General features: G+C 38.5%; 1 protein-coding gene across 1 annotated transcript; it reads left to right on the top strand.

Moving 5' to 3' along the window:
* The first annotated feature begins 545 nt into the window (after positions 1–545).
* On the top strand, positions 546–26,823 carry LOC132984248 (doublecortin domain-containing protein 2-like). Its single transcript, XM_061050989.1, has 9 exons — positions 546–1,342; positions 2,205–2,259; positions 5,552–5,628; positions 5,895–6,029; positions 6,491–6,640; positions 8,125–8,179; positions 8,580–8,763; positions 23,778–23,848; positions 25,014–26,823. The coding sequence occupies exons 1-9, from the start codon at positions 1,056–1,058 to the stop codon at positions 25,800–25,802; spliced, it is 1,803 nt and encodes a 600-aa protein (XP_060906972.1). The 5' UTR covers positions 546–1,055; the 3' UTR covers positions 25,803–26,823.
* Positions 26,824–27,997: the final 1,174 nt, after the last annotated feature.

The raw sequence follows: 27,997 nt of genomic DNA, 5'->3' as shown, positions 1-27,997 counted from the left end.
TCACAGAATTCTATGTAGGCTGTGAAAGTTGTATTGCTTTATTTGAGAGAGAAATATTGCGTAAAGCAAATACATAACATTTCATTTATTATGAACTCATTAAGGCTACATTACTCTTTTTTTTTAAAATAAAAATCAGACTTTTGTATGCTATTATGGATTTCCATTTTAATTGCTACAACAAAACACGTGCCACTTGACAATATTATGCAAAAGGAAAAAGGGTAAAGATCACCCTGTTGTCCCGCAACACACAAATAATACACAAAACAAACATGTTTTTAGTCCCACATTCGGGATGTCACCGGCAACAGCGGGTGTGCAATTGGTCTCTTGTTGCCCAATTAACTCTCTCATGTGGCTGTTGAAGAGTTTACAGCGTCCGTGTCTTACAAACACACACATTTTAAAGTCACAGAGCTCGTTGTGTACCTGTTTATGTACCTAGCACCACGGCAGTGCGCTTAATCAAATAAGGGTATTTTTTTTTAACATTGGTTAATGATTTACCTGTTGATTGCGAATGTGTACTGTCCCTGGTAATAGATGAGAGAACAGCGGCTTGTTCCCATAGATACATCCCAACAGATGAGCTCCCATGATACCCAGCTGACATCGGGGTATACTACAGAAACCAGTTTGGCTCTTAACATCACCTGCTGCTGCGTAACGGTGGACACGAACTGGAACACTCTGCAACATTTCCTCCGTATAGTCGACATAGATTCTACAAAAATGATGGACAGTTTTCACGTTTGACGCCGAGGATCAGCTTTTCCGTGTATGTGGTTTTATTTTTTAATTAGTCATTAACGCACAAATAGTAGCCTATCATTGTGCCGGACACCCTCGTGTTCCCTCTGCTGACCTTCTCGAAGATCTGCGTGCCACGTCCAGCTCTTCTCAACCCTAAACGTGGTTCCTGGATGGGCGAGCTCTTAATGTCATTATAATGGCCTATAAGCCTTTATCTCGCAATTGGGATCAGTCTGTTTTAAGATTATTATAACAAAGATCTTCCGCGTCGCGCGCCCACCTGGTTTTTACGCACAACTATGAGCTCGGAGAAGCCAAACTTTCTGTCCCAGCCGGTCGTGAAGAACATTTTCATGTTCCGCAATGGGGATCCTTACTACGAGGCACGACGGCTTGTGATAAACCAAAAGAGGGTGTCAAACTTTGAGACCTTACTCAAAGAGGTGACTGGCGGGATACAAGCCCCGTTTGGAGCGGTGAGAAACATCTATACACCGAGAGGAGGGCACAAAGTGGACTGCCTCGATAGCCTTCAGACCGGGGAGCAATACGTGGCTGCTGGGAGGGAGAGATTCAAAAGGATGGAGTAAGAACAAGCTAACATTTGTCATTTTTAAAAATACGTTTCAAATATTTGTTCAAAGAGAAAAAAATAACAGCATATGCGTTAATACTGGTACATTATACCAGATACCTCTGTAAGTGCAGGTGTAGTCTGCATACATGCATGCTTGTCAGCTGGGACTTTCTAACTAATTCAAGTCTCAATAAAAGTATTTTGCACACTCTGAATTTTGCCACGGGCAGTGTTAGTCATAACCCATGTACATGCATCATTTTAAGCTTTTACGACGGACCTTTTCGTTTGGTCTGGTGTTAAAAGAATAAACAAGTAAACATGCTAAGTCACAGCATGGGGCAGATGCGATCAGCACTTGTAAATGTGCGTTACCCGGGCCTATAAATAAGCGGATTTATAGCCTACTGCAGATAATGAGCTTTGTGCAACTGGTTTATTCATAGAATGCAGTGGTGGAGAAGTTGGAAGTGCTGGAAGCAGTGACAATGTATTATAGCCATTGAGTTGTAAGCTGGCATGCTTCTTCATTACAGTAAGATCAGTAAATTGCCTGTGAGATATGTCTGGCGTGATCTGCTGCAGAGCTGATGGAAAAATAAACGCACTTTTTATATTAAAAATCCACTATTGCCTTGCCAGCCACATACTTTAAGTTAATACGTTTCTACCAAAGCATGGCTGGTATTATGTTTTAACTAATATATGCTTAAATAAGAGGAAGGCTACGGTATTAATTTTGAATTGGTTGTTGCAGCACAGCTAGCATCAAGAAAACCCAAGATAATAATTCAAATAAGTACTTGATGAAATAAGATACAATTTGAGGATGTTACAAAATACCCCTATTGACTTTATGGTTTGCCTCCAGTTATCTACAGATTGGCTCAAGAAAGAAGAGACTGATGCAGACTCTACCAATTCAGGTAAGTGGAAAGTGCTGGTAAAGTAAAAAGAATTCTCAGTTTCACTTTTTTAAAAATAGAAAATCATTGTTTAGAGAAGTCAGTCAAGAAGTGTAAACACTCTTGGTTGCATGCAGTAAAAAAAAGCAGTGTAGTAGCTGTAGCTGTATTTTCTTTGAGACTTGAACCAGATCAAAGATGAATCACTAAAGGAGCTGTGTCATTAAGTCAAATGTTGGAATTTAAGAAGAGACATAAAAAAGAAGCAATGTATAAAAATGAATAAAGAGGAATAGAGCTGCCTGGAATAACCCAATATCTGTATAATCTTTGGCAGCACTCTAATACAATCTGCAGTGATGGAACTTGTTTACATAATTTACATGGTCCTGTCCATCATCCAGGCAGTCTTGGGGTATAGCACACACTTATATGATCTTGCCAAAAAGATTCTCAGGTTCCTCTCCGCCTCCTGGTCTTTTAAATTTGTAGGAAGATACAAGAAGTGTGTGTAAGTTACAAGAACCCAAACACATCGGACATGTTTGTTTGTTCATCTGGAGTTCCACTGTTTATGTTCTGTTGTGGTTTTATGGGCCAGAATATATACCTCAATAATGCACATTACTTCTATTTTAAGCATTGTTTAAAATCAAGTTATAGAGATCTTATGAAACCCCTCACCTGCTGTGTTTTCAGTGCATCTGTTCAGGGGCAATACTCTTGAAGTGCCACTATGTGCAATACACACGTGGATTTGAAAACATCACCTCTGCACTCCTGCCCCCACCTGCAGTGTGAAGGTTTTTAGAAAGATCATTTAAGCAAGGTGTAATGTTGAGCATTGCTCTCCATTGTTCTCTGTGAAGAATCACTTTGTTGGCGTCTCAGTGGCCATGCATTATTGATTTTTGGATCATAATCATCCCGGCCTTTCAATGCATCTTTAATCACCAGCTATGAAGTAGCGGCCAAAACAAGAACAGCTTAGAGTCAGGTAGTCCACAGGCTCATGTATCTTGGAAGTCAACTGCAGGTCTTCTTTCAAAATAAGTTGTTTACATGTTAAACAATTTTTGTCATAAAAGTTCCCCGTGAAGGCAGCACACAGCCCATTTACATTTGATTTGCCTATGACTTTTGTCCCTGGCTAAAACCTAAGTATATTATCTGTATGTGTCCTGCCTCTATTTTCTGTGACATGTTAATCATACAGACATAATCAGACACTATTCTCTGCTGTCTTGATGTTGTCCTATCACTGGATAGCAAGAAGCCTTTTTCTGAGCAATAGCCTTAAGGACTTCTTGTTGCTGCTGTGATTTTGTGAGGAGCATAATGAGAGCCAATTAACTTCACAAGGACCCTGCTTCCCCCTCAATACCCTTCTTAACCTGCCTGATTGTGTCAATTAATGATGAGAACTCTTTGCTGGCTGGATGGAGGGCAAGTTATTTCTTGTGCTTATTGATTCTAGAGCATTATTTGATGGGCAAATCAGCGAAGGTTTGTCTGGTGTATTTTTCAATATGGCATGCTTCCTTTTTTAATAAAACAAGGTCACCTACTTTTGTTTCTTTCTTTTTAACATTGACCCTACCTTTTTTTATTTAAGCTCAATGTTCCTCCCAAGCAACAGTGTACACCTACAAAACCCAGCCACTGTTTTGTATAAAATGTAGTTTTTATTTGTAATAGGCTAAATGGTCATGGTAGGGTGGGAAGAGTGGGGGTCGAGGAAGCTGGAGCTTTCAGCAACCAAGGGGGTGAAGACTCAGGGTGAGGGAACAACTCTTCTGTTAGGCGTCTCCACTGATAAATCTATTGTTGAGAGGAGAGAAGAAATAAGAGAAATTGGGTTCAAAATGAATTGCATTGCAAGTTAATTTAATTTCCTAAGTATTGATTTCAAATTAAAGATACCTCCTCTTCATTAGCATTCATTATTTTGCATACTGCTGTGTTAGCTTAGCACAATTAAAGCACAAAGTCATGCTGTTTGTTTGTAAAAAAAACTACCTGTCAATGAAAAGTAAAAAGAAAAATGCTTACTAATACTCCCCGGGGACAGATCCATGTACCGCCTTAGTGGTTTTAGTTTTTTTACAGGCTTGCGTTCTTCAATACATGCTCATTCTCCGAACACATCTACTTTTGTCTGATGATGATATAGCTGATGATAGTCTGATGACCATATAATTTATGGGTCTGCAAGTGTCGGCATTGGTTAGTGATAAAGGACTTCCAACCACAACTTCCATTCCTAAATGGTACAGCGTAGTAACATCATAGGCGAGGTTGGAGTTAAGCGATGGCATGGCTTTTATTCATCTCTTAAACTAATATCTGCTTCTTTAAAATGATATCTGCATGCAAGAGCATAACAATCCACTCTTTGAATCTTTGTCATTTTTAATAGTCAGCATTTGCTTTGTTTTTATTATTTCAGCTTGAGCGGTTACTTAGAAGTACCCCGTTGTAGTATTTTTTTTGCAGCCAGTGTGTCTCTGCTGGATTATTGAATACCTCAGGTCACATCCTGAACCTTGTTTTATGAAGTAACTTTTCAAATCCTATTTCTAGCCTTCAAACCTTGGTTGCCAAGCCACGCTCAAAAACCCCAGAGGACTTCTAATATACCTCCTCAGTATCTCTCTTTCTCTCCCTCAAAGGAGTCAAATGGTAGTCTGAGAATGACAGTGGGTTAGCAGGTGCTATAGGACGAAACCTGCAGTGCTCACTCTATTCAACCTCCCAACCTCAAAGGATTACCAAGGGCTCATTCTTTTGCTGTCACAAGGGTGAAGGACTTTATTATTTGACGTGAACAAAAGGGCGTAATCTCTCCCTCAAGGCTTTGATGTCTCATAATCCTGTTTATGTTGTGCCGTTTACTAAAATAATCTTGCAGCAAGAGAAAAGGGGATATATTTTTATTTTTTTACTGTTAGTTCTCATAATGGCACTGATGCTTAAAACTGTTATGTCTCTAGAGGGTCTACAGAAGTACCCTTCCCTTCCCTGGCACAGGACAGGTACACTCAAGTTGTTTGTTTAGCTGCTAGCTTAATTGTTGATTCCAGTTTTAGCATAGTTCCCGAAGGAAGGTCTGTTGTTTTACGTCTTCCACTGGGCAACAAGAGTTTTTTATTAAGGACGAGTGTGCAGGATTTAGGGGCATCTAGTGGCGAAAATGTACATTGCAACAAACTGATACCAAGACAACAAACAACTGATAACCAATATCCCCAATTTTAAAAGCATCGTTTGTTTTAAATCTCCCCTGTTTTTCTTCTTTTTCTTTATCTCTCAGGCCAAACCGCTGCCACCAAATCGGATCATCGTGTCAGCTCGATTCCTGAAGCCCCTCAAAGAGCCATGTACAATATTGTAAGTGCCTCTTTAACCTGTTGATTCTGTGTGCGAAGTGTACAGACGTGCTCGTAGAAGGATGTGTGCAGTTATCCTTTGAGTATTATTTAAAATAGAAATGGAAACTCTCTCAGTCTGTTGTTGATGTGCAAATCCGAATTACAGTTACTGTAAGGACTCCTAATCTCAGAGCATAGACTTCAATTTAAAGGGAATTGTAATAGTAAATTACAAAAATGGACAAAAATGTTTGGCTTTAACCATTGTGTATTTTCTGTACTCAGTGTGGTAGCAAATGGTGATGTCTTGAACCCTGCCATGAGACTGTTAATCCACCAGAGGATGCTCAGCCAGTTCGACAAAATACTTGAGATGATCACAGAGAAGATGGGTTTGAGAGTCCTGGGCGGAGTTCGTAGGTACAAAATGTGCTTTCACTGCACATATGGACAGCTTATATTTCCCCTTACGTTATGATTCTCTTTCTATGCAAAACATAAAAAAAAACTGAACAGCAAAAGATGACAGAAGCTTCAAACTCCCACCATATGTTCTGTCAGTGTAGCGATGCTCTCATAGGACTTTCCAGCACCTTGCTGCATACATTTTCATCTAAATGAAAAAGCTTCCTGTTAAAAATGTCTGCACCAATGATCATCTTTGCTCATGTGATTAATGACATGAGAATGATTAATGACATGAGAATGATTAATGACACGAGAATGATTAATGAGTAAATGTTGGATTATGTTTAAACTGTCTAAAAAAAATTGCTACAATTGTGATTATGGGAGGATATCTGCCTAATCCAATAGGGCACAAACTGACACAATTACATCTTTGAAACTATTAAAGCGTTGACTCTGCGTCTGTTTTCTAGTCTGTACACCTATGAAGGCCACCAGGTGACTGATGGGAATCATCTGGAGAGCAGGCAGCTCTATGTGGCTGTGGGGAGAGAGAGGTTTAAGAAATTGCCATACGGTGATCTACTTTTCACCAAACCCAGAGAGACGAGGAGGGTCAATGGGTAAGCACTGCACCAAGAAAATATATTAGACTGGACTCGATTTTTTATGTGATATTATCTTAAAGAAATATAATTTTTTAAATAAAGTAAACTGTTTTTCATCCTTGAAAATACCCTTTGAATGTGTTGAGAAACACATCATTTTCAAGCCCATTATTGGGTTTAGTGTGCGTACTGTATATTTCTTTGAGATTAATATTTCCTTTTTTTTCCTATCACAAGCCAATAATAAATATGAAAACCACCCATAATGGTTTAAATATATTTTACTGAAAACTACCAAAAAAGTTGAAGAACATGTGCTTGTGCTTGCAGGTTCAGATATCCCGGCAGTGTCACAGCACCCTTGACCTCTATATGACCCTTGTTCCATTTGTGCACCATTCCTGTGCCGTTTTTACTTTTTCACTGTTTTGAGCGTCCTCCATGACCCATCAAAGACCATCAGGTGCCTGTTTCTGCAGGAACCATGGGCACATGTGGTGTGAACGCAACCAGCTCTCATGACAGTGTGATGGTCACTGATGGCTCTCCCACTACTGTCCCATAAAAATACACACAGACATGGCATTTACAGATGCACGATTTCAAGATTCCCAAAAACCACCAAACTGCAAAAACTCAAATCTAAGCAAAGAATAAGGCCTGCATAGCTAGTAATAAGTTAGAAAAATATACCTGTTCAGTGTCTTGAACTAATATGTAGCCTACTATCTAAATTAATTGGTATGTGGTAAATTAGATATTTTTGACAGTCATCAAATTTCAGGCTAAAACGATAAGATTTAGTGCTAGTGCTTTTTTTTACTGCTGTCAAATGTCCAAACAGGTCGAACTGGACCCGAACAGTATATATTAAATTCCTTAAACATATACTAAATATGGAGCAGCTTAAATCTTCTCATTAAAGAGTAACACTAATGAGTACGAATACACATCAAAGGTATCCTTTAGTTTGTAAATTCTGTTGCTATTCTTGAAGAGTTGTGGAAACTTTCAAATAAAATACTATGGCTACCAGGGCTTGTTCTTGGAAACCTCTCAGTTTGAGTTGGTGTGTTCCAGTGAGGAAAGTAATTATACTCCTCCAGGGCAAAAATCTTCTTACATATCTCCTGAGCCTTCATCCCTTAGCTCCATCGACTGTTATGCAAATGAAAAATGTGCTGCATGTTTTACCTTTCCTCCTTTAGTGTTTCATGTAGATTAATGACAACAATGTTTATTCAGTCTTCCACTTGAACATGAGAAAACGCTTTGTAGTTTTCCAGATTTTAAAATCTTAGAGAAACACTTAAACAGGCGTATTTTTATACCGTATTAGGTATATATTGATTGATCAAGTAACTGTAATCAGAGTCATTGTTTGTGGTTTACTTTGCATGACACATTTTAGGTGTGTTCATGAATCACCTGTGTAAAGCAAACGCTTTATATAATACATACATTGAAGTAAAAGTTATTATTGTCTGTTCTGTTTATAGAATGAAAGCTTACTCTCTACCGCCCATCTACAGATTCTCCAAGCAAAATGGAAATGTAAGAGATGTTTGTGACTTAAGATGGAATTTTTGGATGTATACATATTTTCTTATATCTTAAAACTGAAAGAAGACATTCAACAGATGAATCATTTGTTAAGTATTCTGGATGAAACAGAAAATTAAAACAATGTATAACATTTATTCGATCATTAAGTAGCTTAAAGTTAAAGGATTGGTAGACGGAGAGAAGATGTAGAGTTGCAGTTATTTTGACATTCATTCCAAAATTCAAGGAAAAACTTTCGGTTAACAGAAGCCAAGAATCAGAGACACTGTTTGTGCCTTTTAATGTCTTCATTAAAAGTATGTATATATTTCATATGTATATATTTATGTAACTTTACTCTTGGTCTGTCGCTGTCTCATCAACTGAACTAAACCTCTGTCTTCTCCAGGCTAAGTCTACAGTCATGTGCAGCGATAGTGGAGATGGAGACTCCAAGGCCTCTCCTCCAGGCCACACAAGCAACAACAAGGAGCATCTGTCCTCCATTGTCAGAGACATCTCTCAGGCCAGACTCTTCTCCCTGAGGAAGAAGAGGAGTGGACAGAGCATGACCCTCAGCATCGCTGATAATGGTAATGCAGAAGCACACACAACAGTCTGAATAAGATCAGTCAATCAATCTTTATTTGTATAGTGTCAATTCATAGCAAATGTCATTTCAAGACAACAGTAGTCCATCATGAGCAAAGTTACAGTGGCAAGAGAAGACTTCCTTTAGGAGGCAGAACAAGACTCATGATGAACAGCCATCTGCTGAAGCTGTGCTGGGCTTGAAAAAAGGGATAGATGGAGATGCAGGAAGAAGGATAGGGACAAGCAGACCTTACTCAATAACAATAAAAATGAATGTGATTTATAGCTACAATGTTCGTAATAACGGTAAAAGTACGTGTCGTATTAGCAGTAGCAACTTAGTATTTTAATTATAGAGGTTGAAGTTGGGCTAATCCCTTTAACATGCACTAAGAAGCACTAAGTTTAAACTTGCTGATTCCAATCCAAACAGCTCCAAAAGCATGGGTTTGAATTTCCTGGTTTTTTATTTTTTTTAACTTGTGTTTGTCGGTGTAATGTGTAGATTAAAGTCTTTATATGTGATTTTTCACACTTAAATATAATAGAAATCAAGTATATCCTCTGAAAATAACTCTGTGAGTCATGACTGTCTACAATGGGTGTAACACCCGAGTCCCACTGTCTGTGATGTTTTCAGAGTCCTATCTTCAGTTTGTTAACATCGTCAGGACGGCCGGCTGACTCCTCCCCTCGCGTATAAAAGTTGTTTAATTGAGGGACTAGAGAAAAGAAGAATAACATACTGTGCTCACTGCTTAACTGTGTTTCTAGATCACGCTCATTTCAGGTAAATTTACATGCAGTGTGAAGATACGAGCATACTAAAGATCGCTAGCATTAGCATGCTAACACAACAATGCACCGCAAGTTGTTTTGGTTTCATGCTGGTGCTCAAGGGCGACATCTGCTGGATGAAAAAATCGCATATAAAGCTTTTAAAGAGATTTGTGGAATTATGTGGTGTAGATAAAAAATAACAACAGGTTACAGCGGCGACTGTGGCTCAGTTGGTAGAGTCGGTCGTCTCTCAACCTGAAGGTTGGGGGTTTGATTCCCAGCTTCTGTAGCCACATGTCTGATGTGTCCTTGGGCAAGACACTTAACCCCAAATTGCTCTAACTGATTCGTCAGCGGAGTATGAATGTGTATGAATGGGATTAGTTACTTCTGATGGCCACTCGGTAGGAGTGACAGAGTAGTCAGAAGATTAGAAAAACACTTTTCAAGCTCAAGTCCATTTACAATCTTGTTTATCTTATATATATTAAAGGATTTAGAGACCTTCTAAACACTAGTTTTTAATGTATTTTCAACAAACAAAAGCAGTTATATTTACAGTAGGTCTAAGGATTTGGGTGCATTTATGAGAAAGAGTTTCTGGCTACAAAGATTCTTCTTCTCATCCTCATGTCACATAATCTTACTTTAAGTGTAATATGGCCCTTTAATGTCTGAGTGTCTGAATTGTCATCTCCCATAAATAGTATTTTAAACATGAGACACAAACAGGGCTTTGACACAGTCAGGATTATAAAACATAAAGATATATGATGTAATGCATGGCCTATGAAATCTTACGTAACCTGCTGCTGTATTAAATGTCCACACAGTGGCACTGTTGCTCTACATTAACATGTAGCAAGACGTGTTGAAAGTAGGTCTAGAATGATGACATTTACTTCTATAACAAGAAACACATTACATCATCCTCTGGGTTCACAATCAGTACAATGTATTGTCCTGGACAAACTCTGGATTTCAGCTACTTTTGTGCACATTGTCAGCTGGTGAGCCTCTGAACATTAAGATGTTTTTTTTTTTGTGTAGCCCTTGAACACAAACAGATTTTGTAAAGCATTCATGGAAAACAGTTTTTATGAAAGTACTGAATGATGTATAACAACATTAGAGGGAATAGTGAGCATCTTTCTCCCCATCTCAGTTTTCAGTTTCAAGTTTCCAGTAAAAGGGATGATGATTTTCCCTTAGACTGCTTCTGACCTTTATGTAAGGACTTCTGCAGTACTTAGTTACGTCATCCTGTGGCTCATGATAGATGTTGCCTGTTTCCTAGTCTGGCAGCAGAGTTGACAGCAGAAGCCCAGAGGAGCGTGGAGAATTGTGTCTTTGGTTCAGGGGAGCTGGCATTTTGCATCAAAAAGAGAGGGATGGGGGATGTGTGTGCGTGATGTCTTTGTCTGCGTGAACATGTGTGCTTTTGAAACCTGTAATTTCACCCTCAGAATCCTGCTCTGAACATCAGATCGTGTGGCATGTCGCATTACCGGCAGAGAAAAAAAACATGTTGCATTATTGGTCCCCTTGGGTGACATTGACCAAAGATTAAATTAACAGACAGACAGCTCAGAAAACAAGATCAGGCATCAGGCAGGATGGTTTGAATGGCTTTAGAGAGCATATCAAATCTTGTGCACCCTTCACTGTTTGACCTACAAAGTCTTTTTCAAGTGCTGTCATGTTTACGTAACAATTATTTCTGTTATTTGTCCAGCTGAAAATCTGGATTTAGCCGTTTGTCACTGCTCTCATTGTATGGCATTGTGAGCCGGTCTCTGTCCATGGTGCTGAACAGATGTTCTGGAAACTACACTAGGTTGATGTTTGCCAAAAGTAAAAACTTCATGATTTATTTTAATTTATCTCTTATCTATAACAAAAAAATGCTGTGATCATCGATTAGTAGAAGGGGACATATCCTCTGTCATGTCACCTATATGTATGTGAACCTTCCTTTCGATGCTCAATAGATAGATACACATTGATACATCTCTGTAGAGGTATACATGTCACTGTGGTAGGGATGTGTCAATTGCAGGTAGCCACACCCTAAATAGTACCCTGCCTTATTGTCCATTTAACTCTAAATGGGACCATTATTTACGAAATGCCCATCATGCTGTGTTGTAGAAGAGTCATTATGGAAATGTTTACTGACGTAATATGTTAAGTTAGAGTAAGGTAATTTTCACAACTGGTTAAATAGATCAGATTTCTTTTCACTTCAACATCAGCTTCACATGAGAAAGATGGATAATAAAAAGAACAAAGAAGGCACTAAAGAAGCCAGATTAAAAAAGGGAAAGCTTTCTTTTTTCAAATGGGCCAAACTCAATAAAAGTTTTCAATAAAAACAAGCCTGTGGCTTGCTCACACCATGCCAGGTGGAGATGATACAGGTAAACTAGCAGTGTAAGATTAAGATTCCAGCTGTGCAACACAAAACACAACATATAAAGCACCTGGAAGCATTTATGCTCATGTGCCCTGAGAAAGGCTGATGTTGCAGAAAAATTGTGATGTTCTCATATTTCTTAAAATGATCATTCTGAACATGTCCTTATGTGCGCCGAATTAGAAATTAGATTTTATGATAAAATACACTATGAATCATGGACCACAAAATGTATTCAGAACTAGTCGAAGAAGAGTGGAAGTCATATACACACCCTATTCAAAAATGCCTGTTTTTACATCAGAAATTATAAAATCAATTTTGGTCTGATTAGTTCATGTCCTCATGGACATACACTGACGATACATGTTGTGCATAGTAAGGCGCGAGCCTGACCTAATTGACAGCTGTTGCAGTGAAGCTGTTTGTCAGGAGGCTCTGACCCTCTTCAGCTCTTAGCCTGTCGTTAGTTTGACTGAAAGTTAGGCTGAGACAGGAATTCTAGCATGACCGTTGCTGCCAATGAGCCTGCTGTAACAGATGGGTGACGCCACTTCTATTAATATTTACTGTCTTTAGTCTGGCCCTACTAGCCATACTGGTTCTGTGGTCCATGCTATGAATAACAAGGTTGTCGAGAATTGTGCACCATTTCGGACTACTATACGAGTAAGGCTAAAATTACAAATCTCTAGTTTATGGTTGTGAACTTAAAGGTCCCATATTATGCTTTTTCTGGTTTTATATGCTCTTTAGTGTGTTTTCCAAATGTCCTGTGCATGTTTAGGCACATCTATTTGCAAAAATTCAAAGTCCGCGGAAACACAGCTTCTCCTACGTCCTCCTGTTAGCTGCAGCATTAGCCGCATGTAACGCTCGGTTCTAGCCCCCCTCTAAAAAATTTTGCCAGTGTGACGTCTTGTCAGTGTGAGATCACTGATCTAAGCCCATTGGCTCGTTGTGGCAAGCCCAGCAGCTCATGTGCACGCCCGTTAACTTCTGTAGCACGCCCACGATATGCCGCAGCCTGAGATAGCACAGTAGTGCTAAGGTGCTAATGTTTTTGCTCCCCGGCCCTCGGAGCCAGAGTGGCTGAGCGACTGACCAATTATGGCAGAGCCGACAGGCCGACCAATCAGATCAGACTTGGCACATGTGGGGACTCTGAAAGTGGGCACTTCAGAGCCTTAGAGAGAGAGAGTCAGAAGCGAGCTGGTGCATGGAGCGGCAGTACATGAAAACAGACACTTTTTTCGAACTTTAGCTATTGTGAACATACTTTAGTACATAGATTAAATATATGAACCCCAAAAAGGGCATAATATGGGCTCTTTAAGTGAACCATGAAATGAGCCATGAAACCTGGGAGTTTCAGGCTTAGTTGTGTCTAGCACTGAGATCAGACACTCATTACGAATATTTACTGAGATAATCAATCATTTTAGTATCAGGTTTTATACTCTGACATTTTTTGCAACCACTGTGGTCACTTCCTGCTGGTCATCAGGGAGGATGCAGGTTTGATGTAGTTTCCATAAAAGAAGAGTTTGAAGCTAGAGGCTATGTGCTGTTCTTATTTACAGTTTATGACTTAACGTTTGTGAGTTCTGAATTCCTAGTTGTACGTTGGCTGACTAACAAATTCAGTCCATACCTGTTAGCTGCTAAATTTAGCGTTGTCCTTATGTTGTCTAGCTTAGCTTCTCACTACAAACACAGTGTTTTTATCACTTTTGTATAGTGATGTACTGACAGCGTGGAGTTTTTCTGTTTTGTGTGTATTATTCTCCCTCTTGGGAAATCCTGCCCTGACTGGTTATGAGGTAAACACATCCCATTCTGGTGCCAAAGGGAACGCATCCAAAAAAAAGTTGTCAGACTGGCAGCTGCTGTGGAAAGAGCACAGCATGAAACCCACACTGTTGATATCTGGTGTGCTGGAACATTGGAGTGAAAACAAAGGATTATTATAAAGGTGTCATCTTATTACAAATACACCGAGACAGGCATTGAGACAAACAAGGAAATGATGGAGAGAGTGAGAGAATAGAGGAGACAAATAAGACAGAGTGACCCTGTAACTGGAGATTCTCCCTCTCTGCTCTGTTCGGACTCTGTTGTGACAGGACGGTCGGTTTTAGTGTGTGTGTGTATGCCAGCCCCATTATTCACTGTCTATCAGCTGCTGGGAAGCAGACTGAGGATAACTCCAGCAGTTTCTGTCTGGTTTATTGTAAAGCTTCTGACTTTTCTGCTTCATTAGAGTGAACACAGCAGTGAGTGACAGCAGAGACAAGGGGGAGGCAGCGCGACAAGTCATGCAGTAAAGGTCATGGAATGAATTTGAACTCGCTATAACAAAGACATTTGGCTTCAAAGACTTAACCAACAAGACACATTGCCTGTTTTATCGTGACCCACATACTTTATTTATTATTATTATTTATAGGGGAATTTTTGTTCCCATTTAGCCAGTGTTAGCTTTAGCTTTCTGAAACACAATCACACTCAGGCTGTGGCTAACTAATTAACTGTTGCTAACCCCGAAATAGAAATAGGATGTTTATCAGTGTTGTTTCTCTCCTTTGTGACCAGTTCTGTTAATGGCTCCCTTGAGAATGAGGGAAACATTTTGAAGAGGAGCAGGAGAAAGAAAAAAAGAGATGGGAAAAGAGGAAAGTTTTGACAGAATAGGGGACATAGGATATAAGGAGAGAGAAAAATATAAGAGTTACAGAAAATGGAACAAATGGTTGAGACGATGAAGGAAATAACAGTACAGAAAAGAGAAAAGATGAATAAAAGAATACAAGTCAAATCGAGGAGTGCACATGATGAATAGCCTGAGATGGTGCAGCATGATGTGAAAAGAAGGCCTTGAGATGTGGAAGGTTAGAGGGGAGGGTGGGGTTTGGATAATTGCCTTTCATTTAGATAATCTCTCCATTTAAAGTCATCAGAGCAGAATTTGACTTGCCTTTGCCCCTTGCTGGGGCCAAATTGCAAATCTAAAAAATCAACAAAAGAACCTTGTACTTCAAGGAGGACAGACAGACAGAGAAAAAGGGGTGGACAAGAGGAGAGGAGGGGGGGGGGGGGGCACAACAGAAAGGGAATAATGAGGGGGTCTGCTTAAAGGGTTTTCTGATTGATTATTTTTAGACACCAACATACTGTATATACCTCTCTGAAGGAAGGGAACACACTATTGTGAGCTTTTGATTTGCAAAATGATGTATACCTTCAAAGTCGACTCTGTACATGATGAATACCTGACAAATCTGGAAATCGCTCCCCTTATTAAAAACAGGGAAATAATTATAGCAGTTTGAATTTTAACACTGATATTCTGAAGCACCTCACTCCATCACGCGATGTAGTATCTTCATGTTCATATTTGTTGTTGTGTGTGTTTCATTTTGTAATTGTTGTGGACTAAGCCCATTAATTGAGTGGGAAAAAAACTGCATTCTAGAGGAGGATGATATGACTGTGGTGATAGACTTCTATGACTATTCAAATAACCCGAAACCATTTCTTTCCTTCGCTCCACTCAAAAACAGCATTAGAGGAGGGGGGAATAAAAAGGAGAGTTTATTCAATTGATGAAAAATATATTGTCCCAAAAGAGACAAAATAACGTGATTAACCGTGATCAAAATAAATCAATGCATTCATTTCAGACATTAATGAATTGCAATTAACTAGTTAATGCTGACAGCCATCATTTTTAAATGACATCAAATCACATTTATCCTGGGAGATATTTTGAAAATGACCTTAAAACAGAGCAACACAGAAAAAAAAATCGCTCAAAAAATCTTCCAGCAAGTCCAGATAATTACAGATCCACTGTAGCTTTCTTCAGTATGATCAGGATGGGTATCACAGCAGAGATAGCCATGGCAGCTGAGACCAGGTCAAGGTGGTTGTTGCTGACAAGAGCGTGCAGTAGGAAGCTTGTCACCAGTGAAGGCTTAGTTAGTCTTTGCTGCCCCACTCAGGCGAGGCATACAGGGGTGGAACGCTTGTGACCCTGGGCTACCAGCTGAGATTGCTGAAGGATTCCCTATGGTACAAATGCTCTGTCCACCCTACCACCAAGGAATATCACTGAGTAGTTGAATCTTATCACCCTTATTTCATATGACTCCTGAAGTTTCTGCTTCTAGCAAAGCGTCACCTATGGTTTTATAGTCATTTTACATTTTCAATATTTCAGTCAGGTTCATCTTGCATTTAGTTCACATGCCTAAGTCTGTTGACGGTGAGTCTCAAACTGTCAGGACTTCCATATAAAACTTGCTTTTCATGTACTAAGCTCGATCTTTTAATGTGACAGGAGCCATTTTAATTTCTATTACATGATAGATCCACATTATGTCCCGTCCTCCTATTTTTTAACGTAGGAAGGTTTGAGGTCAAGGAAGTTTTAAGTAAGTATTTTTAGGAAAAAAATCAAATCATTTCAAAAGGTCAAATTCCCAAAATATCATGTACTTTGCAAATTAAACGTGAAGACAGGTAGACTGCTGCTTATATACGCATGTGTGTGTGTGTGTGTGTGTGTTTCTGCGTGCCTTTCCACATGCACAAGCCATCCAGATCAACCTTCTGCCTCTGGTGTCATAAAATGTGATGCTGCCTTGGGGAATTAGCCTTGTTAGCATATGTATCTCTAATTCCTGTCAGAATGGAACAGGGTTCAAAACAGCGTCAGGAGGCAGGAGACATGTGCACAAAGAGGCTGTGTGTCTTGAGCTCAGCAGCAACGGATGAGAAATTGCAACATTTCAAGCAAGTTTTTTTTTTCTCCTTGCCAAGTTCTAAGAAAGTGAACACTGGGTTAAAAATATTCACGTGTGGGTTATGTGCAGCCTGTTTTTTTATGAACATTTTTGTGTCACATTTCAGAAAACACGGAAACACCTTTCCCAATCCTTCCTTCACTCATTCTTCACCTCCTTTTAATCTCTCCCTTTTCACTTCGGCAGAAAAAGGTTCTTCATGACCCTTTGATGCAGGATTACTGGATTAAAGAGTGGGGTGGCTGTACTAATCTGTCACATTAATCTGCTAACAAGTGTTTCAGCTGTGACATACAACAGTGCTGGCTGTGACATCTAAAGTATAGGGTTAGGTTAACATGTGACAACTTAGGTGACACAAATTTTCGTCATTTCTGTCACCTCTAATCTAGCTGGTATTCTGTTTCTTGTATTTTTTATTTTTTTTGTTTGAGCTGGTTGAGCTGGTGTGGAGGAGTTGTGATAGGAGTCAGCATATGTAGGGTTTAAATCAGGCTTGACACTGAAACAGCTCTGACATTCAAACAGGGAGGCAAAAGTAAATATGGAATATTTGTGTTGACATGCATTGGAGCTGGGCTTCAGAGGGCATCTTAAAGTGCTGTGTTGACAGACAAAGTACTTTGTGTTCATCACGGTCGGTTTACATGCAGTAAATGTTATACAATCCTGTCACTTAGTAACTGTTTAATTCTAAATTATACTGCTCAGGGTATGTCAAAGTGATCAAATAAACCGTGTGGCAAGTTGCATTTTAGAATAAGAAAATATCCAACCAAAAAGATTTGTAGTGGAATAATGTGTAGGGAGACTCGTAAATGTCTGTGTAATCATTTCTGGTCTTCCTTCATTGAAACAGATGAAAAAAATGAATTTTACACTTAGTCACATTGCTATAGTTAGGCAGGAATACAACTTTTATGTCATAAGGACACAGGATGGTATGGTTTCAGGCAACTGTAGGAACACTGAGAGAGAACAAACTCCACCAATGATTTTGAAGATGAAATTATTTCACTGAAGCCATGACCTTTATAAATATGACTCTGCCTGTCTGAGTGCTACACTGTTAAGCAGAGCTTTCCTCTGATTTAATGTCAAAGCTATCTAAGCACAGAGCTGCACGCATTGTAGATAAGAAGGATTGTATTTACAGGAAAAGTCTGCCACTAAGATATACAGTTCAGAATCCATTTAGTGTGATGCGTCCTGGAGAGAAAACATCAATGCAAAGGATTACTAATAAGAAAAGACGATCACAGGGGACATTACTGCTGTATTTATTCTTCTTAAACACAATATAGGACGAGCTGTAATCTTGTACAAAGCACACAAGATGATGATGATGATGACGACATTTTAGCCAGTGTCCAATCTGCTCATTGAAGGGAGGCTTTTCACCCTCCTGTCACCTACACATTTACTGACATCTTTTGTCATTGGGGTCAATTTGACCCCAGCAATTTAAACCTCGAGAAAATGATTATAATTAAAATGGTTACCCACGTTTATGTGTCAGGTACTTTATGTTTGTTTGTTGACTATCTGAAAATCCCTTTGGATAAAACATGCCCCACGTCCCTTATACATTCAGAATACCTGTTACACGACTATGGAGAAATATGCAGATCACTATAGAATCTCACTTTGAAAGAGATATATTTATGGTGTTTTAATGGCTTTATATTATTTCATATTTAAGTACATATTTCTGTTATCTATAACATTTGGAATAAAAAAAAAATTCTGTTATCAAGAATAATAACATATATAATGTTCTGGGTCAATTTGACCCACAGGAAAAACAAACAATTTCAAAGATTTAGAAGGATTTTTATTGTAAATCAGAACATCATCATCAGAACATCAGCAAGGAAACACATAACATTTCTTGATTTAAAAAAAAGAACACACAAGGGTTATTCAGCCTGGGGTCAAATTGACCCCAAAGAACGCTGATGTGTACAACATGTGTACAGGACATTGAGAACATCTCATCATGTTTATTTTATGTTTACTTAGTAGTCCCCTTTAAATTAGGAAAAATTAATGATGTCATTCTTTTATTTTTAGAGACGTTAAACATTGAATGGGGTCAAAGAGTGACAACGAATTGCAATCTAAGAACAATGTTGGATTTAAAGAAGATATATTTGTAAGAAATAGACACTTTTCAGTGTAAATGTCATCCAAAGCCACATAAGTCCTCGTATGACCATTTGCTGTGCTCCTTGTTAAACTTAAACTGAACCTTGTTTGTGGAATGAATGATGTACCACTTGTTTTACAAATTCTGATTCACTCTTTTTCACTAAGTTTGCGAGCATCGTGTTGGAAGTTTCTGATCTGTGATATAGTGCAATATACAAAAAAAAATACTCAACCTGATTTTTGCTACGATTATAGTATTTTTTTGTGCCATATAAATCGAATAAACATATTGTATGTTATAGAGACAGTGCCACATGAACAAACACAATGTTCAGTCATTAGATTTCTCACTACAGCGGATTGTATTTGTGGTCCTCACATTACTATAAACTCTGTACGAGCTGGCGCTTTTCTATGGTGACTGGTCGTACAGTCTTTAAATGTTTTAACAAGGACCTCTGTCAGTGACTGTGGCACACATGCTGAGCTGCAACATTTCATAATTACAATTAAGAGTTACTACCCATGTTGTTTTACACCCTGCCATTACTCTGCCTGAGTGTAAATCAGCTGAGTGGGTTCCATCAGCTGGGTGAAGATAAGCTGTATACTGTACTGTATATGGTGATATATAAGGTGTGATCAAGACACGAGTGTGTATGTTACTCTCCACTGCTAATCCACTTAAAGTGAAATTGGCCTGTGGAGCATGTCAACGATTTTTCCTCACTTCGCTTTTCTTACATGAATACACTATGTTCGAAAAAACTGTGATTTGTATTTATTTAGAGCTACAGCCTCTAACATTCAGGGATTGATTTTTGTTGAAGTGGCTTTGAAGGAACAGAAAGATCCGGTACCACAAAGTGCTGCAATCATATTGACTGTGGCATACAAAGCATTTCCAAGTACATATCTACCCAGAATGCTTGTGAGGCAGGTGTTAACCTGTCAGAGTCCATAACGCCAGATTGCCTTATGGTGCATAGCAGCAGAAAGAAATGATGCAATAAAAAAGTGCATTGTACTAATCTGTGGTGATATGAGGCATGATTTTGTTCAGCAGTCTTTCCTTTCAAGCACTGCGTTGGCTTTACAGCAGGGATGGGCAACTTCGTTCACAGCAAGGGCCACATTCATTTAATTCTCACTGCCAGAGTGCCAAATTGTAGCATACAAAAAACGATTACAGTCAATTATGTCTCAAATTTAACTCAATATATACCAGTGATCAAATATTATTATGGACATATTTCTGGTTTTCATGATTTCATGGCAGATTTTGTCATGTTTTCTTAATTTTTCCAATTAATTGATATGTAAAAATTGACCTGAGGGCCACGTTGAGGGTTGATGGGGGCCGCATGTGGCCCCTGGGCCGCCAGTTGCCCACCCCTGCTTTACAGCCTACTCTGGTTAACTTAATACTCATTATTACTACTAGTAGAAAAGGTAATGGCTAGACACCAATACTCTCCTGGTGTTATGCTCATTAGAAGGGCAAAAAGTGCAGTACAAAAGAGAATATTTTAATTATTGTGATATTTTTGTTTTGAGATTTAAAATTTTCCAAATTGAATATGCTTTTTAAAAAAATCAGCAGACTAGGATTCAACATTATTTAGATTTATTCTCACCTCTTTTCCCCGAAGTGTAATACTGATAACGCCTATCTTCTTACGCTAGAAAAATGATGATGAGACGCTTCCTGAGAATCATTAAATGAATGGCTTGCACAACATTAAAAGCAGCAGATTCTCCAGAACACTGACTCCGAGGCTGTTAACAGAAACATACATCCTCATTTACCTGTCTGTGCTTCCATTTATATGAAGACAAAATGCATTCATGCTCTAGTCGGAAACAGCTTTCCTCTGGAGTCAAGAACATGATTACACTGGATGGCTTTTACTCAGAAATGCGCCCTGGAGGAGTGGAATAACTTTAAAACATGATATTAGATTCTTGCAAGGAATGATTGCACGCTCTGACTCTGCAAAGAAAACACTGTCTTAATGCACATCACAACATCACTATGACAGTGAAAACGTTTATTTTTCAAACTTTACAGTTTGTATGAATATAAGATAATTAGTGACATAACCTTGTGTTCTGCAGAAGAAATGAACATGAAGACTCGTCTGGTAGCTTGCACTGTGTTGACACAGTACAGATTCAGGGTTCATCTGAGAGCAGTTGTCTCTCCTGCGATACAGATCATTGTTTTATTTATCACGTTGATGAATGTACTCTATACATATTTCATTGAATAGTATTTACATCATGTTACCTGGTTTAAACTGCGCTCTGGATTCCCCTGGCGTGTTGGGGTTACTGGAATTGGATGAGCACATCAAATGGAAACACAGATCAAAGCAATGCAGCACAATATTGTGCAACTCTGTGTATCTAGAGATCACAAACAGCCTGCTTTTTGTTTTACAGAGCAGGCCCCTGAAACTAAATTCCTGCAGCAGTAAAGCCATATATATGTGTTTGTTTAGCTCTAATGGGAGAGATGGAGTCTGTTTGTTGAGGAGTGGGAGGTTGTTTTAGTTCACTCTCTGCTATCACTTCATCTGTGGTTGAGTTTTATTACAGTTCGGTGAAACAACAGTCATTTATAACTTCAACTTTCACAAGGACGGAAGCAAAAGCCATTCATATGAGTAATTATACACACTTACACATGCATTCTTGTTTTAGCTCATACTGAGATGAGATGTTGTAACACCGCTGAAATGTGAGTGTGTTTCATCTGATAGTAAAGACGACCCATACATGTATGACACTTGCACGCATATACTCAAAAACAGTCTGATCCTTTTGCAAACCTAGAACCCAAATCTATAGGCTGTAATGAAGAGCAAGGAGCAAAGAAGGCGCGATTCTAAATATTGTGTTTAATTTGATTAAGCATTCTCATGAGCCGATGCCTCATCCTCAAATCACGTTAGGATGTTTAGAGTCGCAGAGACTCATCCACTGCTTACTGCTTACACTTCATCGCTCAGCCCTCACTGCTCTTAATGAATGCGGCGATTTCCATAAAATATTCTTAAAGAGGTCCGTTATTATTACCATAACGTTTCATCTCCCACCATAGCTAAACTTCAATCAGTTTTGCATTTGAAATGCATTAAATGTCTCCATAAACTCCTCTAATCTGTACTGGAGTCATTTTTCTTCTTTAACTGTGTGTATGGAAAGGGAAACTAATATTAAAGATATTAATTACACTGTTCTCTTCTTCTTTCTTTTTTTTTTTCCTGCACTCGTTTGGCGCTTAGTTCTGATTGGAAATTTCAGTCTCATCCGATGCTTCAAAAAACAAGTGTGTAATTATGTTGTTTATCAGAGCGTGGAGTTGTATTCCTCTTATGATGTTTTAGGTTAATTACTCAGAGGCTTTTGATGGACACATGAAAACTTTAAATAAATAAAAAGTGTGTTCATTTTGCAGTCCGGCAAACATGCCTTGTAGTGCTGATACCTTCAATAGAAATAAACATGTTTTTAGTGTAAATGATGTCTTCATTAAAATCCCCAAGAACCAAAGTATCATTGTGCTGCAGATCAGATGGGGAATGATGACAATGGAGTGTTTCCTCTGGGGGATTTGTGACAGATATGTTCTGTGTAGTCTTGCAGAATGTGAGTATGGTTCATTAGATTTATGTTTTCTTTGTTTTTTTTTGTTTTCCTTTTCTCGCAACCAATCTGCTAGTCGGAGGTACTTTATTCATTCCTAAACCTTTATGTGGCTGGAATCATATTGAATGCAGCTTGCAACAAAATGTTACAAATGATGAATTTCAAAAAAGCCTATTTAATGGATGAACAAGTAATTTGTCCATAATAAGAAAAAAATAAACGTTTTGGTCAAATTCTATATAATATTTTAAGCCTATGTGTGATTGGATTGGTATAGAATTCGCTAGAATTCAAAAATGAAGGCAAAACATCTACCTTAATGTACATGTAGTGATCATTCTTTTGCTGGTACAAATGATGTGCTGGTATCAAATTGGTATTCTGAAGCTTTTTACTGGACTTGCTTGCTGTCCCCTCCTGCCTTCTCCTCTTGAGCTTATTAAATGTTTTCTTGCTCTCCCTGGCACTCCTCCATTGTCTGGGGGAGGTTGTTTACTTGCCTGAAGTAGTCCTCAGTTGTTTTTTTTACCTCTCCACCACCAGGTGTCACTCTTGTGCTGTGTTTGTTCAAGAGCTCTCACACATGTATAATTTCAACAAGTCACTTACTTGAGGAAAATGAGAGCTCCTCTTATTAATCTGAGTGGTTTTATGATTTCTAAGAACGATGTGATTTGCTTTGACCGATTAATTCAGGGATGAGAGTCTTACAAAGCAGTCAGCACATAAAGGAATATTAAACCAGTGAAAGTACAAGAGCTACAGTGGACAAAAGTTGATGGTATTTGGGCTTTGTCTTAAATTAATCTTAATTAGCACACACAGAGCCTATTTTGAATTGTTTTATGTTAAAGTAAAATACACAATCTAATGCAGAGGTAGCTTGAATTTTTTTGAATTTAATTACACAAATCGTGTAGTGTGTGACATAGATCTCTTATCTTTTAACATCTTTGTTTTGTAATATCTGGACTATAGTTTGTTGTGTTTTTTAAAACAAATGTGAGATTAAATGTTAATAAGATGACACCGTTTATTCACCTGCATGTTATATAAACCCAAACAAGTCCATATAGGATGCAATATCACACATCAGGATGAAACACGTAGATATAGCCGCATGCCATTCAGTCACACTGCACCAGTAAGCAGTTTCTTCACTCTTAAAGAAACATTATGCTCTTTCTATTTTCTCTGTTCACAGATCAGCTGGAATCAAAGGCTGATGATGGAAACTCTGAGGACAACTCCCCTCAGGAGCAGTCAGTGGAAGAGGTAAACATACTTTAAGTGTACATGATAGACCTTTTAAAAGGTACAGACAATGGCATCTTAGTAAGGAGACCTGTTGATTGGGATCAAAGAATGCAGACACCTTTCCTTAAATAATGATGTTTGTTCAGTTTTTTTTAATTCATTCTTTCTTTCAGTAAACCTAACAAGTATTGCGTAATGACGTGTGTTTTAGTCTGCTGTTGAACACAACTTATATCAGACAACTAACCCCTAATGAGCTGAGGCTCTCTACCTGCTGGAAACTGGTTTGCTAAATCTGTCACTTCTTTTAAATCTCCTCAGAAATCATTCTAAGCATATATTTATTTTTGTGCTGAAATGCCTATTTTAAAGGCAGGGTTGGTCTCTCAGATTTAAGATTTTGGTTGAAATTGTCTTAAGGTCCTGACAGATGTTAATAACTCATGTGCTCTGAAAAGGGAACGAAGAAAATGTGTCATCTGTAGCAGCTGTAAGCCTGTAAAAACTTTGACCAATGTCTGTCACGAGGTACCAATCTGATGAACCAACCAGTCACAGCCTCCCTGTCTCCCTGCTTGTTCTCTACCCCATGCATGCACGAGCCCACACTCAAAGCATGAGCTGAGGTCCGCTTCTGGACCATCGGCGCTCGTGCATGTAAGTGAGGAGTCTGGCTTTTGAGGGAGCACAGAGGGGAGGGGGAGGATGCAGACGGAGCACTGAGGGAAAGCTACTTTCAAAATCATGCTAGTTTTCGAAAAATTACAAACCCTGCCTTTGACTGTTTTGTCTCCTTAATGCTTTCAAATGTATAAAATATGTCATTATAACACATTTATTATGCATATTTGTTTTTATTAACATTTAAGAACCACTCTTTTGCAAATACATCCTTATGCCTCCATAACATGTTAATTAATAAGTTGTTGTAAGATAAGAAGCTGCTGTTTCATCACTATGTCTTGCTTATTTAAAAGCATGCCATAAACAGATTCCTAACAAAAAACATGTACACATTTTTTTTGCTTCCCCTCCATTCATTTTGTACTCTCTTTATAGAGCTGTCTCTCTTTTCACAAGTAGGTCACATATAGAGAATAATTGTAAACAATCCCATTACACCGTATGCCTTTTAAAATATTTAGAGCTATAAATTTGTCTCTGTGGCGTGATTGCATTACAGAAACCTGCAGAAGATGATACAAAAGCCGCAGAGGAGACAGGAGAGGAAAAGGAGGAGGCTGCTGATAAGAACACGACAGAAGAAGAAGCTTCAGTCAGCAAAGAAGAACATGAGGAAAACCAGGACATAAATGGTGAAAAGGGGGGTGAAAAAGAGGTAGAAGCATCTCCGGGATTGGAGGAGAAAGAGGTAGAAGAAGAAATAAAAAAGGAGGTTACAGATGAGGAGAAGGAGGAGGTGAAGCGCGAGGTGCAGAGGTCCAAAAGTAACGGTGATAAGACTCAGGATAGTGAAGAGGAAAAGGATATAAACCATAGATCTTCTGAAGGTGAAAAGGATGAGCAAGACACAAATGTAGACGAAGAGAAGCAAGATAAAGAGAGTGGAAAGGGGGAGAAGAGCAGAAAGGACCAAGTTAATGATGTAGACACGGGGGAGGAAGAGAAGGAGACCGAAAACAGCAGTGACCCGGGGAAGACCCGGTCAGATAACGATACAATAGAGAACGATAACAGAAGGAGCAGCAGTAGCAACAGTAGCCAGGACCAAGACAATGCAAGCAGAACCAAAAGGGGGGGAACCAAAGACACAGGAGATGAAGAGAGGAAGGTGAATGGAGAGGTCAGTGAGGATGATGAGGAGAAAAGTGAAGCAGAGCTGGACTTTGAGGAGAAAGATACAGCCATACGCGAAGATGCCTCGGCAAACGGAGGGAAAGAGGAGGACGATGATGAAGAGAATGAGGGCAAAGGGAAGGATCAGGAAGGAAAAAAAGAAACAGCAACTTAAGGGTTAAGTTGTGATGAAGCAATGCTTTGCAATACATATCAAATCGAATGAGGATGGCAGAGCTAATTCCCAGAAAGCAGAGCATGAATGATGAAGACATATTTCACTTAATGGCCTTGTAAAAAACTGCAATCTTAAAGACGCAGTGTCCAAATGTGAACAAGTTAGAAGCTTTGAACATCTGTTTGCTTATTGATGCACAGAAATATTATCATGATTTCAGGTATGTATTCATTAACTATTTATCAGAACATTATATACAACTATCATGTGTGAAACAGATAGAACAAGTAAAGTTTGTAGTTGTATAACAGACAAAAGAAGAGAAAGGTGTAACAATCTATTCATTAAGTTCTACTTCTGACTCTTGGGCGACAATAATAAATTGTCTGTCTGCACTGTAATGAATGATGCTAGAAGAGGGAAATGTAGTGATGCAAACTAAATATTTATATTTTACAGGTATGGTGATGCTAGCTGTGACTTGTTAAATGTTTTTTTTCTATATATGGTATATTTGTTTATGTCCCAAAGTGTAATTAGATATGTGAAATATTTAAGCATACAACAAGTGTCTGAATGTTCATCTAGATTGTTTGATAATGAATGTAGTTTATAAGTCTCCTATGTAAGCTTTACCTAATTATAATACTTTATCATTTAGCCATTATAGCATATCTGCGTATTTATGTCTTCATTCTGACAGAGAATTGAAGAGAAAATCAAAGTTAGGCACTTATTAAAACATGCTTGAATACAACAGATTTTGCGTTGACTCTTTATCCTTGTCACTTCACCTGGTTGTTATTCACAACAGAATATGAAAAATATATCAATATTTAAAGTGTGGTAATGTGTTTTGTAGCAGTGTTTACTGTACAATGAAAAATATTACTTCAATTGGACAAGGTTTTCTAATAGTTGCTTATCTATGACACTTTCATCCCTATACTGCTATGAGGACAGTTTAAATGCCTCTTCTTTGTTAAAGACGTTTGAATTACAAAACGTTTCACAACAATGCAATGATAATTGTTATTATACTACACTATTGCCTTCCTTTGAGTTTACATTAAAGAAAATACATTATGAAAAAAATATAAAATAATGAAGTTCACAATAAAATATAAAGTGCATGGTGTGTAACATTTTGTAGAATTGTAATACAATGCCATGCTATGCTATGCTACGATGTGCTTTGATGTGTAAGGTTGTGCTATGCCATGATAACATTTTATTTTCTTATTTTAATTTATGCTTTGCTATGCTATGCTACGCTAAGATAAACTAGGTTATGCTATGCTATACTATGCTTTTTTATATTCTGTGCAATGCTTAGCTATCCTACGCTGTAATTTAGAACTTGATATGGATTGCTATGCTACCTTATGCCATGCTAAACCGGTTACAGTATGTTGTGTTAGTTATGGTATGTTATGCAATGCTATCTTATGAAATGCTAAGTTATGTTTTAGTTTTTTGTGTTTTTATTACTGAGGTACTTTTTTTGTAGGCCTACTAGTTACTAGTTTACTGCATAACGTTAGGTCTTTAGTTAATTGCTGAAAAAAAAATGCTTTACAAGAAAATCTGCAAACAAAAAAATTGTAACAACCGTAAAACACATGTAGCGTTGATGGTGCAATGTTTATCTTCTATAACCTTTTTTTATAAGGAAACAGAATGTAGAAATAGTTAAAGAAAGCGCTGTACAGACTTATAGCCAGAGGAGCTGCTTGTCAACAGACAAGACAGTCAACTGCTTGGGGCCCCTGGCCACTTAGGGGCCCCCGAGGGCTGAATACTTGAATACCACAGCAGTGACTCAAAATGTGCAAATTTTGCAATGACAATGAAACCTCCCTGAATGGGGCCCCATCTGACAGCACTCACTCTCATTGCCCTGCTTTAAAAGTAAGTTTGTCAATGAAAACACTGAAGGAAAATGAAGAGGAACTATTTGTCTGTGAGTGAAGAAAGAATGAGGAAGAACATCAGGACATTGGTGGTTGTAGGGGCCCCCAATTCATTTTTTGCCTAGGGCCCAAACAGACTCTAGGATCGCCACTGCTTATAGGTACCACAGTAAATGTGTTTTTAACGTATTGTCGATGTTGCCTTGTAAGGAGTTTGCCTAACCAGTACACTTTGTCAGCATTGTGATAATGTCAATGTTTCCGTACAATCTGATATTT

This window comes from Labrus mixtus, chromosome 11, assembly GCF_963584025.1.
Source record: "Labrus mixtus chromosome 11, fLabMix1.1, whole genome shotgun sequence".
Taxonomy (NCBI): Eukaryota; Metazoa; Chordata; class Actinopteri; order Labriformes; family Labridae; genus Labrus; species Labrus mixtus.
This window is presented reverse-complemented; position numbering and strand designations above follow the sequence as displayed.

What these genes read in the sequence shown, in the direction of transcription:
- LOC132984248 (XM_061050989.1), top strand. Translation starts at nt 1,056, where the DNA reads ATGAGCTCGGAGAAGCCAAACTTTCTGTCCCAGCCGGTCGTGAAGAAC. An exon ending in AAAGAGCCATGTACAATATT is followed by an intron (nt 5,629 to 5,894) that starts GTAAGTGCCTCT and finishes TTCTGTACTCAG; the next exon opens with TGTGGTAGCAAATGGTGATG. An exon ending in AGGAGCAGTCAGTGGAAGAG is followed by an intron (nt 23,849 to 25,013) that starts GTAAACATACTT and finishes ATTGCATTACAG; the next exon opens with AAACCTGCAGAAGATGATAC.